This window comes from Carassius auratus, chromosome 32 (genome assembly GCF_003368295.1).
Source record: "Carassius auratus strain Wakin chromosome 32, ASM336829v1, whole genome shotgun sequence".
Taxonomy (NCBI): domain Eukaryota; kingdom Metazoa; phylum Chordata; class Actinopteri; order Cypriniformes; family Cyprinidae; genus Carassius; species Carassius auratus.
Genome location: NC_039274.1, coordinates 33878771 through 33895344, shown reverse-complemented (window position 1 = coordinate 33895344; position 16574 = coordinate 33878771). Strand labels below are relative to the sequence as shown.

Genomic DNA, 16574 nt, shown 5'->3' with positions numbered 1-16574 from the left:
AAAAAAAAACAGTTAACATGGATCAATGTACAAAACAAAATCACATTTTGCAAGTGAAACTAGTAATAATTAATATTTTTTACTTTAATATTTAGCAATTTTACATTTATATATATTTATTTATTTATTTTTAACCATAAAACAATCATTGTATTTATTAGTCTATTTAAACTCCTAATATTATAATAACAGTGATCCCGTGTCGAAAAAAGGCAGGTTATGTGCATTTTGTGTGTATTCTGTAACTATAGTTCAAGCCTGTACCAAGACAGTAATGCCAGACTAATTTGCTAAGCAAAGAGAACGAACATACAATCAACAGTTGTTTGCTCTCCATTACGAGTGTACCTGGAGATCAAGGAGGTTTAAAGGTGAAAGTTCACATTAGAGAAGGAGATTTCTCATCATTGACGTCAGGCTCAATTACAGTCCAGCTACAGGTGCCATCTGGGAGCCTTGCTTTCACCCGAAACCCACCGAACAAGGGAAAGCACCGCTCAAGGGGATAATTAATGCCCGTGAGAAAAGCAGAATCGCAAGTGAAACTGAATTTTCTTTTTTTACTAATCATTTTTAACCATTAGCTAAATCCATAAACTGAACGGCTGTAATAACATTCATCCTGATGTGGGAACAAAACAAATATTTCCATACCTTGACTTGGTAAAATACTAAACATATACACATAAAATAGAGTAAAATAACATTCCACAGTTATTAAGATCTAGAAGTGCTATATAATAAAGACATTTCTCAGACTGTCCAGACATCGTAGATTGTGATAGATTAAACACATACAGATAGAAGTTTCTTTCTAGCTCCCTCTAGTGGTTTAAATTATAAACTCTTGTGAAGTGTTAAGAAAAGTTCAGGGTTCTGCATCTGTGGCACTCTGCTAATTACCACAAAAAGAAAAAAATCTTTCAGCTCATCTGGATCAACTCATAAAAGCATACGTACAGTAAGGCAACAACATTTAAGAGGTCTTAGGACAAGGTAAGTCTGTAAGCCGTAGGAAGGGCAGGATGATTTTTAATCTGCTTGCCAAAACTGAGGGATGAGCTGAAATTATTTTCTGAGGTAATAACAGATGCTGTTAAGAACCTTGACTTGTATTTACCCTGGAACATTCCTTAAAAACTATCAGCACAGTTAATGAGTAAACCTGGTCTATCAAAGACACATTAACTAACTATATCATACTGTAAATATGCACAGTGGGCCCAATATCTTAGAGCAGAGGCATATAGGTTTCTGTTTTGCAGATTTTTTTTTTTTAATGATTTTGTAAAGTCTCTTATGCTCACCGAGGCTGCATTTATAAGATCAAAAAATACAGTAAAACACTAATATTGCTAAATATTATTACAATTTAAAATAGCTTTTTATATATGCAAATTACTTCTGTGATGCAAAGCTGAATTTTCAGCATCATTACTCCAGACTTAAATGTCACATGATCCTTCAGAAATCATTCTAATATGCTGATTTGGTGCTCAAAAAGTATTTCTTCTTATCATCAATGTTGAAAACAGTTGTGCTGCATTGTTCAGGATTCTTTTATGTCTTTACTGTCACTTCTTCAGCAATTTATTGAATCGCTGTTGAATCATATATTATTGCTTATAATAAAACTAAACCTCATCCTGTGACTTCTCAGTATGCCGGAGCATGCCTGAATGTGTTGTTTGCTGTCTCACTTCACTTTTCATGGCTCATTCCTCATCCCAGTCATATGCCACTACGCATATACTTAAATCAGCGCTCCTCCAGAGTCTGAGACAGACGTTTGTGTTTATAGGACAGAGTGTCTGAGTCTCACACACACACACTCAAAACAAACACTTGCTCAATCAAGCAACTATTCCCAAACCTCCTTCGCACAAACTACAGAATCTTCTTCCCTTCCTCAGTCTTTCTACTGACACCCCCCCCCCCCCAACTGCATTGTGTTGCAAATACAAAACCCAAGCTGGCGACTGCAAACAAAGGTTGCCTTGGATACACACTCAGCACACACACAGCCTCTCCAAAACACTCGCACAATGGAGCTAAAGGGGCCCCCAGGAATGAACGGAGCCTGGGAACCAGGAACAGGGAGAACAAGACAGAAAATGAGGAGGGGGACTGTAATGAACGAGACTGACCTGTTGACACTCATGGTGGACTCCTATCACCCAGCCACGTCTAGAAAGCTTCCTTTCATTAACTATTCTCTCTCCTTCTCACATGGAGCCCACAGACCACACAGCTTTTCAAGCGATGGTATATAATGAGACATACATTATCGTTCAGAAGTTTGGGTTTTTTTTTTTTTAGCAAGGACATTCAATTGATCAGTAGTGACAGTGAAGACATTTATAATGTTACAAAAAAAAAATGTACATTTCATATACTTCTCTCTTTATGAACTGCTTGGTGAAACACTCATTTGTTTTCTCAAGTTGCTTTGGATAAAAGCATTCTGTTCTTTCGAACTTTCTATTCTTCAAAGAATCCTTGAAAAAAATCGTATCGAGTAAAATAATAAGAAATGTTTCTTGAGCAACAAAACAGCATTATATATAATCATTTTTTTTAAATAGTACCGTTTTAATATATTTTTGATCAAATAAATGCAGCTTTGGTGAGCATAAGAGAATAGTAAATAAAAATTAAAGAAAATCTTACTGACCGCAACATTTTGAACAGTAGTGTAAATTAACATAATAATTTCACTATTTTAAATTCTAGTTTAGTTTAAATTCCCCATTTCCGATCACAAAGTGTTACATTTGTGCTGCATTCTAATCCTGAATTCTCCCACTTACACTTCCACTTGAAAATAACTGACGAAACACTGCTTTGGCTGCCTGGAAATAATGTCAAATGACATTTTAAACTAAAGTTAGGATTGACTGATCTGCTCTGATGTCAAAAGTTAGATGTTCAACCTTGAGTGCCGTTCCAGTGTTTAGTTTCAAGGAGGAAGTGGGAGAACTCTAGTGTAAGGAGTACCAAGATCCAAACCCAGAAGGAAAATGTGAAAAGAGAGCAGAAGCAGAAGTTCAGGTTCAAGTTCTGACCAAGCATTAAGAAAAAAACAGCCTTGAAACACTATAAGCCAGCAGTGCTAAATAAAACTTTCTTTGTTTTAACAGGCCTAAATGTGTCAACATTTCAAGTTTGCTTAAAACACAAGTTCCTTTTCTTCAAAAATAAACTACTACATAAGTGAAACCGTTTCACATCACAGCACACATGCAAAGAAAACAAATCAACTAGGAATCTAACCCTTTAGAACCACAATACATGGGATGTACTTGATTCCAGTTCTCAAATGTCATGTTTATGTTACAGCAGTTTTAGTCTGTTCTCAAATGAAGAATGTGTTGTGAAAAGAGCAATGATTCTGAGCTTGCTATCTCTGTGTCCACATCCGAGAGCGACAGACTTTCTGTAAATACTCAAGGTTCTGACATTTGTGGTGGAAGAGCAGCCAATTACTCCAGTGTTCAGTGTCACATGAACCTTCAGAAATCCTCCTAATATGATGATTTGCTGCTCAATAAATATTTCTTCTTATCATCAATGTTGAAAACAGCTGTGCTGCTTAATATTTTTCCACTCTTTGATAAACAGAAAGTTACAAAGAGCAACATTTATTTAAAATAGTCATCTTTAAATCTTGAAAATAGTCATTTTTGATCAATTTGATGAATCTTGCTCACCCCTGACTTTTGAAGGCTAGTGTACATCATTGGATTCTGTGAAATGCCCATGAGATTCACAGTCGCAGCTGTCACATGGTTAAGGTTTGGGTTACCATCTAGACGTGACCGTATGTAATCCCTTGAAAAACAGAGTATCATTTCATGAACAATCACAGACAGTTTGTGATGACTTACCCTGATGCAATGAGTGCCCGTGACTGTGCCATAGCGATTCTCTGCAGGGCGGGACGGCTTAGGCCAGCCAGACTGCTGCGAGGCGGCACCGGGGCGGCACAAGCTGCTGATGCTGTCGACACGGGACCCAGAACACGAGCAGAGGGCGTGGGAGCGCAGGTGGTTGCCGTAGATATAAGGGCGTTGGAGGGTGTAGGTACTGTAGGGTTGGGTGAGGAGGTCGTGTAGGGTGTGGTTGAAGGAGGCGGGGGTGGCGGTACAGCAGGTGGAGGAGGACGGTTGGAGGATATAGACAGGGCGGCAGTGGCTGAGCCTAGCAGGGAGAGGGAGTGTGCGAAGCCCCCACTAGCACCTGAGGTGGAGTTCCTATGTGGCGAGAGGACTCGGGAAAGGGAAGGAGGGTGAGGCAGGGTAAGCGAGTAAGAGTGTCCTCTTGATGGCGCTTTTGGGCTCGGCGGCTTAGGTACGGGTGGGGGCTTCCGCCCGAGAGTTAGTGCCATGCTAGGGGTCTTGACGCCTAAGACTAGCATACACTGCTGGCAGGAACATGGTTGACCCAGTGAAGTAATAGCAGAAGCTGGAAGAGCTCCGCTGGGATAGGCACTACCATTCCCTCCACTTACCCCCGATACGCCCACCCCCAAGAGTCCACCACTTCCAGCGGATGACCACGCGTGCGGTTTAGGCAGCGGGCCCGAGACAAGTGGGTAGGCCAGATCTGAGCGCCTCTGGATGCGCCGGCGCCGCTGCGTCTGTCCGTTGATCTGCGTCATAGTCTGCAGGTCTATAAGGTAGCAGAAGCCCAGTGGCGTTAAGTCCAGCCAGGGCTGCTGCCGGTCCCGAGCCGCCTGGATGGCGATGCTCACCTCTGTGTCATACGGCGTCCATGAGCCAGAGTCATTCTCCCATTCCCAAACCCAACCCTGACCCGGAGCCGTCCGCGGGTCATAGAAACTTCGCCGCACGGGTCTTAGAGTACCTGTAAGGAAGAGCAGAGATGTTAGCTTAAGAAAGCTTCTGGCATTGTACAACATTTTTGACAAGTACGGTTTCTTTTCATGTGTTAATGTATTTCCTTAAAACAGGAAGTTAAAAGAATAGTCCACCTAAAAATCCTGTCATCATTTATTCAACCTTGTTTTGACTACTGCTCATCTTCGGAACCCAAATCAAGATATATTGTATTACGAGATTTAAAATAATTTAATGTTTATATTTAAATTATGATTTCTATGTACAGGTATGTCCATTAAGCAGCGTTTATACACTATATACACTTACACTTGTATATACACTTTATACACTTTGAAACTGTAAATAAAAAAATAAGTCAAGTATTTTCAATAAATATTATTTTGGTCTTTCCACTTCTGAGTTCCATGTTTACTTCAGCATGTTACTTGTCTTTTTTTGTAATTATTTGTAAAATTTATTTGCAATTTTTTTGTGAAAATTGTTTCATTTGTGAACGGAAGATTAATTGTTGTATTTTTTTTTATATAGAAAATTATAACAATTATTAATAATTTTGTTAATTAGAATTTATTACATAATTATTTAGGAAAATAAATTAAATTATTAGATTTAAACAGTACATAAAAAATAACATACAAATGTTACAGCACATCCAGAGGTACACAGATTTCCAATCTGAAGTAAAAGTTAATTTAAAATTTCCGAAGCAGGGACTTATAAATTGACCCACCTTGGAGAGAAAGAATGCAAACGGTTCATGTGCATATCTTAGTGATGCTCAGAAATTTTGGCAACCAAAAATATTCAGCCAAAATATAATAAATAATAATTCTGCCAAAATAGTTGTGGAGGCCTGAAATCAATTACCAAAACACTTCTTTCATGATGCATTTAGACTGTGTCAGTGCCTTTTTTGTGCACAAATGTGAAAAAGTTACAAACTTGTGGACATACTTTACAGAGATGCTAGAACAGCAATTCATAACATGTAATATTTTAGGCTGAAATATCAAGAGGTGGCTTATTGCAGAAGAACTTGACTACACCTGGTTTAACTTATCATCTGAGAACACAACCCCCTGAACAGAGTTCAACTGCCAAATTACCAAAACTTTATTTTAAGTTTTAGGTTTCCAGCCAAATAAATCTTTAACGATGCCACATGCCAAGATAGAAAATGTCAAGGATGTAACAACAGTTGAGCCACAGCACAAGATAACTTTTGTTATGTCTTTTCGAAGCAAACCTCAAGAATACATTTCAGACATAATAAAAACAAATAAAGCCTTGTCATGTCTGTTCCAGATTCCAAAGTACAAGAGAACTGTGCTACAATTAGTCTCAAGAATTTGACAGTCCAACAACACAAAGGTTATCCATACACCCCGCGCCAGCCCCTTCATGACCTCGCTCTACTACCATTCATTTTTCCATCTCCTCCTCCCTCGTGTTTCTGGAGCGATGGGCCACTACCCTCCACCGACCCTATTCTCTCCATTCCTCCATCTTCCCATGAAGTCTAGTCAGTCCTGCACAATGGCCTTTGTCAGCATGGGTGATGGAGACTCCCAAAATTCTGACAGCCAACAATCCAGCCCTTTGTTTCGGCTTCACGTTCCCCCTTGTTATAGGTTCAAATCATTCCTTCCTTCTCGCCAGCAAAGCTCTCATGTGCATTGACAAAAATCATTAAGAGTTCTAGCAGAGCCACTTGAACTCTGCACTGCATGACACATAAACAAGTGTTTATTACAAACATTAAGCTTGAAACTGATATCAGTGATCTGGCTTGAGAAAAATTAAGAGGCTGTTGCTAAAATGAAGGTTTTGGGGCCCAGCCCAACCATTTTCATAGCACAATGAGCTTCAAAAACATCTGCAGACGCTTGCCTTCAAGCCATCTCAGTACAGAGATTATTAACATATTTTATTGATCTCAGAGTAAAGAAATCATATTAATAAAATACAATGGATGTGCTGGATGATGCATGATTAAAAACTGGTACGACTTCGTTCTCTCACCGGTATCTTGCCGAAACTGGTGCATAGACTGCAGGTCAATGATGTACGGCGATAGACGCGAGTCGACTTGGCCCAGCACCACGCTCCCGGAGCCGCGAGGGTCGCTGCGGATCACCGCCTCGATATGATGGGACACCGCTGGGCTGTAGGGTCGCCAGCGCCCGTGCTCGTTCAGCCATTCCCAGACGACCACGGCCGAGGCTAACAACATCTCATACCTACGCGAAGAAAAATAAAATCACGTCCACAATAATGACAATGAATAGTTTTTAGACTAAGTTCATTATTTTGCAATAGCTAATTCCCGTGCACGGCACAGGTGCGTTTAGAAGCAAGCGATGCATTTGACCACAAAGGGAATGTTATGCAGCACGATGTGGCAAGCCCGGTTATCATTTATCCCTCCTGCTATACTAACTACCCTTACGAAAATGAACCATGGTTTTACTACAAATACAACCAAAAAACCATGGTTACTATAGTTAAAACTTCATAACCACTAATTAACCATGGTTTTGCTATATTAACCATAGTTGGCAGCGAGAATGGGAGCGAGCGAGTTTGAATGAAAGATGCCTTTACATTTTTATTATTTCTGTTTTAACGTTTTTCATACATTATTTATATTTAAATATGTTATGTAGGCAATAACTCAGTTTAATATTTGACTAATTTACTGAGGTGGCATCATTGTTAACTTACAAAAATGATGATAATTTGGTGGATAATTTAAAAATGTTTGTTAATCACAGTAGGTAGTGTTTTCATTCAAAATTAATGGTCTCCTGAGGGTGCTTTTTGGAGCTCAAAATGCTGCTTAAAGACTGTCAAGATACTTAAAATAATTAACAATTAAAAAAGTTTATTTTTGTTCTCATTATTTTAATAGCATTTAATGATTATGAACATAAAAGCATTACAAAATTTTTTTTATTTATATATCATCGATGAAAACACAAAGCTGACGCGGATGCATGTATAATTGCAATATCAAGTAATTTGGATTATTATTGCTATTAATATTATTTTCTAAAATGAGGTACATGTCATATAAAAGTACATATGGCAATGTTTTTGCAACAGCTCCAAGTCTCACATGCAGTGTATAAGTCACAGTCCGAATCCGTTCACTTATTTGTTCACTCCTTTCTGATATGAACTCAACTACCATACACTATATAGCAGTGATCCTCAAATCTGGCTCGCGAGATCCAGTTTCCTGCAGAGTTTAGCTCCGACTCCAATTAAACACACCTGCCTGTGATTTTCTAATGATCCTGAAGACACTGATTAGCAAACTCATACGTGTTTGATTAGGGTTAGAGCTAAACTTCGCAGGAAAGTGGATCTCGCGAGCCAGATTTGAGGATCACTGCTATATAGGGATTAGTGAATGAGTGAACGAGGGAGCGATTGAGGAAACAACTCAGCAGTTCTAGACATTGTTACCTACTTAAGAGGCACTTGTATCCATCTCAACATCTCCATCTCTAGTCACAATTGCTTTTTACAGGTCATGTATAATGACTTACCGTTTAATATTAGTACGTTTAAAATTTTTACAAGTATCAATTGGAATACACTAATTTTGTGTCTAATAAGTAGATGTTCTATTTAACAAACACAAGAAAACCTGTAACAGGTCCTAGCATCAACTGGTATAAGAACTTATCAGTGAGTAGAAAGTCATATCTGAACCACAGATACCTGTAGAATTCAACAGCAAAAATATACAATTTGTTATGCGTAAACATGACTTTTCCCTTTTGGGATATAAACCAATAAAAAAAGGAGGGGATAGTAATATTTAAAAAGAAACAGTTATGGTTGAATAGCTATTTACAATTTAAAAATAAATAAATAAAATGAATTAGTAACAAAGACACAGACAATAAATGTAAAAACAGCCTGCCACAGGATGTTGTTAAACGCAAGACATTTTAGGAACGCATTTTCTTCCAATGCATCCTTAAAAATGTCCATGCTTCGATACCGAAATCGGCAAGGAGGATCTTTATATCTGTTCTCCATCATTAATATCCAATCTCTTTAAATATAAAATGGTTGTGATGGTGGCTCAGTTACTTGTTATATCTGTCAAGTCGAATATGTTCACAACCAATCTTTTCTAACTGAACGTGGGAGATGCAAGCACACTGCAAAGTATATAAGGCCCGTTTTCTCCAAAATGCGACGAATTAGGACATGCAAGCACTCACCAATCAGAGATCGTTCGTGTTTACTCGTTTGCATTCAAATCGTTGAAGAAGGAGGTAATTGCTTGGGCGAATCCATCTTAACTTGAGCAAAAAGTATCCACGCGATATAACAATAGTCCCAGATTTTTTTTCTCAGAGGAAAATTTAAATCGAATTATTGCATCACTTTTCTTTTAAATGCAGAGTCGAGGCAACACGAAGTTCAAGATCTCTTAAACAACATGACTCGTTTTACCTCCTGCCAGACATTTAAATCTTATTCTTATTCTAGTAAGGAATGTGCAGGATTCTTTGATTGCTTGCGTGCGTCTGCCTATGGCCACGCCCACTGGGGACTAAACTAACCAATGGCGTGGCGATTTCGACGCCCACTGGTGTTCAACCAACCAATGGTCTGATCTAGAGTGCAACTTCCGACTCAAGTATCTCCACCCAAAATCTTCAAAAACTAGATGGTTTTCTAAAGATATGAAATCTGTAATTTCAGAGAAGGTCATCGCATAGTATGAAATCAAAGTGATTTTTGTATTAGTGTTTCTTGTTTTTATGTGCCATCTATTGTCTTCGTGAAAGAAAACGGAAGTGGAGATGCCGGGGATTGAACCCGGGACCTCATACATGCGAAGCATGCGCTCTACCACTGAGCTACATCCCCTCAGTAGTCTCGGCTCCAAAATCAAGGCTATAGTTCTGAAATGTGAAACGACCTACTGATTTGTTCTACTTCATTCATTTTAAAAGTGTTTTGTGTTTTTGTTCCAAAACGTTTCTAACAAATTTAACCGAAAAATGTTGAGCAGCTGGTTCAGGTGTGTCTAAGATCTGAAACAAAACTTTCGGCTTGAGCTTACTGAGGAAATCGAGTAAGTTACATTATGTAAATTTAATATTACTAAAGTAATATCGCCAGGACTCCGGGTATGTGATTGTTAATACTTTATACTTTAAAATGGCATAATTCAGTATCATCTCTATTCAGGAATTGAAATTAACTTGTTCACTCATCAGCAAATTAGGCAAATCTCCTAGTATTCATAACTTTTCCTTCTAAAAGCGTGCATTGAGTCAAATTCTTACATTTAATCAGTCAATTAAAATAATAATAAATTTAGGCTGTCGCTAAACAAATTAAATCAGGAAAATGTATATTTGCAGAAGTAGCATATGAAGTGGCATTTAGATGTATTTACCATACAGTTTATGGTATTTACACGTTAATGCATCTTAGTGGGATGTCTTAACCTGCAGTTACAAATGCATAAATAATGTTTTCATGTTTTAAACATGAAATGTTGAATAATTATTATTTTTAATTATTTAAAAAATGAAAAACTACTTTAAATGTAAAATTTAAAACGCCAATAGGTGGAAGCAAGTCACTGTAAATAAGTGAGTCACTGCTACTGAACCGAATCATTTAAACGGTTGATTCATTCAGGATCGAAACACCGTTATTTGAAATTTAAAATGATTTTGATCTAAATAGCTAATTTTGCCCTTCATGAAAAAAATTAACTATATGAATTTATATAAATATATAGATTTTCTGCCCCCTTATCTAGAATTATGTGATCAGCCTTAATGCATCATAGACTGAATCATGCAAGCACTAGTTGGAAATGTAATGTCCCTTACAGAGTGGTGTGACAGACACAGTGATGAAGCTCATATGTGTTTGCAGTACACAAGCCACACTTAAGACAGCTGACTACACTGTTTGACCCTATCTATCTCTCTCTTTCACACACACACACACACACGCACACACACACAACATGCAAAATTCAGAATATGAACATTGGATAGCAAATAGTAATATGCATCATCATCATCATTATCTTGACCTAAGCTATGAAACCCTGTTGATAATCAACTACGATAAGAGATGTGGTTCATGGGTTGTAACCTCAAAATGGTGGGCAGTTCGATGCCCTAAATAGCAAATGTTACATCTGTGACCTCGGCTTAATTTTCTTTAAACAAAATATTATTCCTCATGATTTGATATGCTCTAGCATGGATTTTGTGAGACTGACCCATCAGTGAGGTCATATGAAAACACTAGACAATTTGGACAACCGACATGAAAATATTTTTTAATGAAAAAATATTTACACCTCTTAAAATGTGATCAAGTTTTAAAATGTATTTTCACACAGTCAGCATTTGTAAAAAAAAAAGAAAAAAAAAGAACCCCAACAGAAAGTGCATAAAAGTCACAACTTACAGAAAATGGTGTTGAACCGTTTTACTGACTTTAAAAGTTAACCCTATAAAGCCTACTGTTTCATATTTTACACACACATTTTTAAGGTCTCAAAAGTATCAACATGATTCCGTTATTTTCCTGAAAAACAATGTTCTGTACAATCTACTACAGGCCTTATGTTGTCCAACTGAGAGGCAATAATTTTTATTATAATTGTTTAAAAACATCCCTCTTCACACTGTGGTAAACTTGCCTTTTTGCTTTGAAATCCTTGCTGATATTTATAAAAAAAATTTAAGAATAATTTGTATTGTTAGTAATATTTCAAGATGAAAACTTACTAAATGTGAATATCAAATATGATATAACAAGCTTTTGAGGAACATTTATTTATCCATCTCTTAATCATCATTGTATTGCATTGCATTATATGTTTGGCCCCAAAAATAGAAAACTACAGAGCTTGAACCATAAAACTAAACATTTAAATACTATCTTACTATGACATGTTATTGGAAGATTTAGAGTGGAAACAGATATGTGACCCTGGACCACAAAACCAGTCATAAGTGTCCATTTTTCGAAATTGAGATTTATACATCATCTAAAAGCTGAATAAATAATCTTGCCATTTATTTGTTAGGATAGGATCAAATTTGGCAGATACAACTATTTGAAAATCTGGAATCTGAGGGTGCAAAAAAATCGAAATATTGAGAAGATCTCATTTAAAGTTGTCCAAATTAAGTCCTTAGCAAAGCATATTACTAATCAAAAATTAAGTTTTAATATATTTACAGTTGGAAATTGACAAAATATTTTCATGGAACTTGGTCTTTACTTGATATCCTAATATTTTTTGGCATAAAAGAAAAATCTATAATTTTGACCCATACAGTGTATTTTTGGCTATTGCTACAAATATACCCCAGCGACTTAAGAATGGTTTTGTAGTCCAGGGTCACATATTTGCATGCATTTTGTGTAAGTAGTCTGACTTTTTCTTATGAAAATAAAATTGATTTACATTACAATCTATTCTTTTTTTTTCTATATAAATATCAGCCAAAACACATATGAAAACCTTTTTAAACATTTGTTTTAACAGTATGTCAATAAACTGTTAGTTAAAAAAAAAAAAAGCTTTAAAAGGTTAAACTGACTCATGTTTTGTGCCACCCACTGGGCCAAGCAACCTTGTTTCCCGCCTATTAAATTCAAAGGCAATGTCTTTGAGCTTTTCATAAAGCAGTCAAGTCATTTCCATCATTTCCATCATTTCCATCTACGTTTTCCTTGGACCAAATTGCACTACCAGAAAACGGCGTCAGATCTACAAGCAATTCGACTTTCTCTTCTTTCTTCACTTCCTGACTTTTATCCTCTCCTCCCGCTGCTGCCTCCTCCTTCTCTTCCTTTTGTTTCTCTTTCTCTTCTTCAGCTTTATCCTTCTGTTCTTTCTTTTCTGTCTGCATCTTTGCCCTCTCCCTCAGGTCAACGCTGGAATAGTCATCTGAAGAATCATCATGTTCATCTTGCTCTCCCTCCTCCGTGTAACTGTCATTCTGTTTGTCATGACCCTCGTTGTCCTCTTCATCATCATCTCCTCTTTTGTTCTCCTCGTCATCACGCCGTTGAGGCCAAATGTGGACACCAAGTCTGTTTTCCACAACCCCGACTCCTTGTCTCAATCGATCCCGGAGGCCGCCAGGGCCGAAGACTATGCGCTGGACGGTGTACTGTCCATTTGTTTCTGCATTAAGTTTTTTATAAAAGTACAGCAGAGCCAGAACAAGTATTATCCATATAAAGAGAAGGACAAGGACAGCTGAAGTGTTGCTTGCATCCGTCATGATGACTTAAGATAAAGAGAAACACAAAAGTATGACATTTATAAAAAGTTAATTTTATATATTTTTTTATTCCAATTAATACATTTATTCAAATTATACTTAAATTTGATTACAATATACAAGTAAAAAAAAAATATATATAGCTAAAGCTAAATTGAAGCTAAAAATATTTTTTATGAACTTGTAAATAAAGATTATTGTAAATAAAGATTATTGCAAGACGTTTTGCAAGAAAATACAATTTCAGTCTTTCTACTTCAAATTTCAAATGTAATGGTACTTGCATTTCTTTATATTTATTTGTGAAATTTACTAGTAATTTTTGAAATAAACCATTTCTACACCAATTTGTTTCAGTGTGAGGGAATACATAGCAATACACCGTATAAAATACAAACCTCTCCGACGCAGAGATTTCTAGTGACTGGTTACATCTAAATTTTTCAAACGGCCTTATTGAATTCATACAATTAAATTCACACAAATTAATTTTGGCCAGTTGAAAAATTTAGATGTGATCAGTCAGTAGAAAGATTTGAGTTGGAGAGGTCTGATTTTTTTTTTTTAAGTGTACATAATGTCTCCATCAGTGTTATTTTAGTTAATTTGTAACTAATTAAGTTTTTAAATAATATTACGTTTTTCATTCTGTATTTTCCATTTTATTTTTAAGTCTTAGTATTTTTTTGTGCATTTTTGCCAGTTTAATTAGTTACTGATCTTTTCTTCAAATGTCTATATAGTTTTTATTCATTTTTATATAATTTTTAATGTGAATTATTTTAGTACATCACTAAATGTAGATTCGAAATGTGAAATATGTGTTTTACTGAATATTTGAAATATGCGTTTTTATTTTATTTTAATTAAATTATTATTATTTTATATATATATATATATATATATATATATATATATATATATATATATATATATATATATATACTATAATAACCCTGGTACCTGAGCTTTAGCTGAACTCTGAAAAGAAGATACAAAAATACCCATTAAAAAGTTACTTATATGTTTACTACACTATGTACTTTTAAGTTACTAAAATGTATCTTTAAGGTACTCATAGCACTTAGTTAGGGGTAAATCAAGTACAAAGATGTACCTTTTAGCTTTTGTAGGCTACCGCCTCAGTGAAGGCTTTTTTCTTTTTCTGAGACTGTGGGTATTCAGAAACTTGCAAAATGTTTCATAGACTGTAATTAACTGTGGCTTCGTTGCCCACACAAAAAGCAGCTCCCACCATACACAGTTTGATAAAGCCTATGTAGTGCAGTAGCACGGAAGTAAGCATGCTTGCATTACTTTTGAAAAATTGGCAGGAAATCACTTTGGCTTTTCACATTGTCACTGCTGTGCTACAGAAAATCTTAATGCCCCCCTCTGCGATGCCCTTATACCACCTAACACTACCTATGTCGAAATAAATGAGTTTCAAACCACTTAACAGCAATTCACAAGTTTTGCTAATGCAGCTGTGCTCAAATACAGCCCCAATGGATCACCGTAATTTTCTTGCACGGGCAAATGTGTCTGACTGCCAAAGTCCTGTGCCAAATTGGATCAAATGACAAATATTCAAAGAAGGGAAAATTGACTAATTCTTTGTGTGTTTGAAACAACCTGCATTACGTTTCTAAAATACTGCCTATTAAGAATAGAGATCGCAAGTGAAAATAGAACATTTCTATTAAACCATAGACTCTCAGAGATGGTCATTTATGAGCATGTCTGTATAAATATTTTAAAAACACATTTCAGGATAAAGTGCTGCTCATAAATATTGTCCATAAAATAATAAGCAGCACATGCCGATAAATATCTAAAATACAAAACACACAAAAAATCTGGTAAATGTAACTCACCTTTATTCAACTGCCCTTAAACCCATAGCCCACGAGAGCATAAAATGGAACATTCAAATCAGTCATAATCATAAAGACAGGAAAGAAGGGCGGAGAGAGAGAGAGAGAGAGAGAGAGAGAGAGAGAGAGAGTTACACAATTAAGATCATGAAGACAACTTTGATTTTGATGTAAATTCTAAATTCTAAAACCTCTCTCTATTTATATTAATTATTATGCCATATTTATTTAATGGATATTCAAATTCAAAGCAGTTTAGTAGGTAATGTTGAGGTAAATGTAATAAAGAAATATGCATAACAATTTTAAAAATAATAAATTTGGCTCGAATTTAGAACGATCATCTGATCTTAAAACTTGAAATTGACTAAATATGCGCATTTTATAGTCGAACCAATATCTCAAAAGAAGGCATGCGCAGAATACCTTGTATATAGAGTCCACACAGGAAGAGTTGAGTGGAACATAGTTTCCTTTAGCTAGAGATTGTGTGATGAAGCGCAAGTCTCTCTCTCAGACCACATCCTGTTGTAAATGTCGAGTTTAATGATGCTATGAACAATGAAAACAAGAACGCATCACTGCTCGTGCAGTGTAGAGAAGCAGTGCAAAATGTAACAAAAGCCTTGATTAAGATGATATCTGTGTTTGTTACGCAACACCACAAATATTGCAATTATATCATGGCAAGTGTTTTTTTTTTTTTTTATGTTTTCGACTCAAGTTACAAGTTATATGTGAGAAGGGCCACAATGTCGATATGCAGGCAAAATTTGGTTCAAGAAAAAAAAATTTTTTTAAATCATAGCTGGTCAATTCCTTAAAGGGGTCATCAGATGCACATTTTCTACAGGTCGATATGATTCTTTAGGGTCTTAATGAAAAGTATGTAACATAAGTTTGTTAAAATATCTCAGTGGTAGTGTAAAACCACACCCTTTTTACCTTGTCAAAAACAGCTCTTTTCAGAGCAAACCATTTTGTAGTATTTTCCTTTAAATGCAAATGAGCTCTGCTGACCCCGCCCCTCTTTTCCGAGCTGCTCACTGAGGGACTGTTTACTTTAGCCGCATTCATAGTGAATCTCGCAAATTAGCACATTGTATCGAAAGGCGGTTTGCGAAGATTCATTAAAAAAACCTTTTTTACTCACTTCTGTTGAAGCTGAATTACCAATGATTCACGCACCTGTCTGTGTGACGTCACATATGCATTTGAGATCAACTCGATCTGAAAAAGGGGTTTTAGTAGATAAAAAAAAAAAACACTTGGTGGATTTTTATCATTAGAGGATGATTGTGTACACACAGTCAACACACATATCAGTTCAAAAAACTTGTAAAAGTGCATGTACAATGACCTTTTTAAATAAGTTTTTAACATCACTGTACATGCCAGTTTAGAATTTTTTATTAATCTTAACTACTTAGTTTCCAGATTAGCCAGGAAATGTGCACACTTACAGTAGAAATTGCTGTCTATCACTAAGCTAGTACCACGGCATGTCTAAAACTAGTACTAAACTTTTTTCA

General features: G+C 36.1%; 2 protein-coding genes and 1 non-coding gene across 3 annotated transcripts in view; all 3 read right to left on the bottom strand.

Moving 5' to 3' along the window:
- Nucleotides 1–9418, bottom strand: part of LOC113052274 (E3 ubiquitin-protein ligase DTX4-like) — a 16049-nt gene extending 6631 nt beyond the window's left edge. Inside the window, exons 1-3 of the mRNA XM_026216700.1 lie at nt 9104–9418; nt 6885–7102; nt 3888–4866 (exon numbers count right to left, since the gene is read on the bottom strand). Of these exons, the coding sequence (XP_026072485.1) occupies nt 3888–4866; nt 6885–7095 (1190 nt within the window). The 5' untranslated portion in view covers nt 7096–7102; nt 9104–9418. The remainder of the gene's footprint in view (nt 1–3887; nt 4867–6884; nt 7103–9103) is intronic.
- A 268-nt stretch (nt 9419–9686) lies between these two features.
- On the bottom strand, nt 9687–9758 carry trnaa-cgc (transfer RNA alanine (anticodon CGC)). The gene has a single exon. It is a non-coding gene; the product is annotated as a tRNA-Ala (tRNA).
- A 2595-nt stretch (nt 9759–12353) lies between these two features.
- Nucleotides 12354–15511, bottom strand: LOC113052273 (cilia- and flagella-associated protein 251). Its single transcript, XM_026216698.1, has 3 exons — nt 15469–15511; nt 15043–15057; nt 12354–13170 (listed from the first exon to the last, which is right to left on the bottom strand). The coding sequence occupies exon 3, from the start codon at nt 13163–13165 to the stop codon at nt 12554–12556; it is 612 nt and encodes a 203-aa protein (XP_026072483.1). The 5' UTR covers nt 13166–13170; nt 15043–15057; nt 15469–15511; the 3' UTR covers nt 12354–12553.
- Between the last annotated feature and the right edge of the window lie 1063 nt (nt 15512–16574).

What these genes read in the sequence shown, in the direction of transcription:
- LOC113052273 (XM_026216698.1), bottom strand. Translation starts at nt 13,165, where the DNA reads ATGACGGATGCAAGCAACACTTCAGCTGTCCTTGTCCTTCTCTTTATA.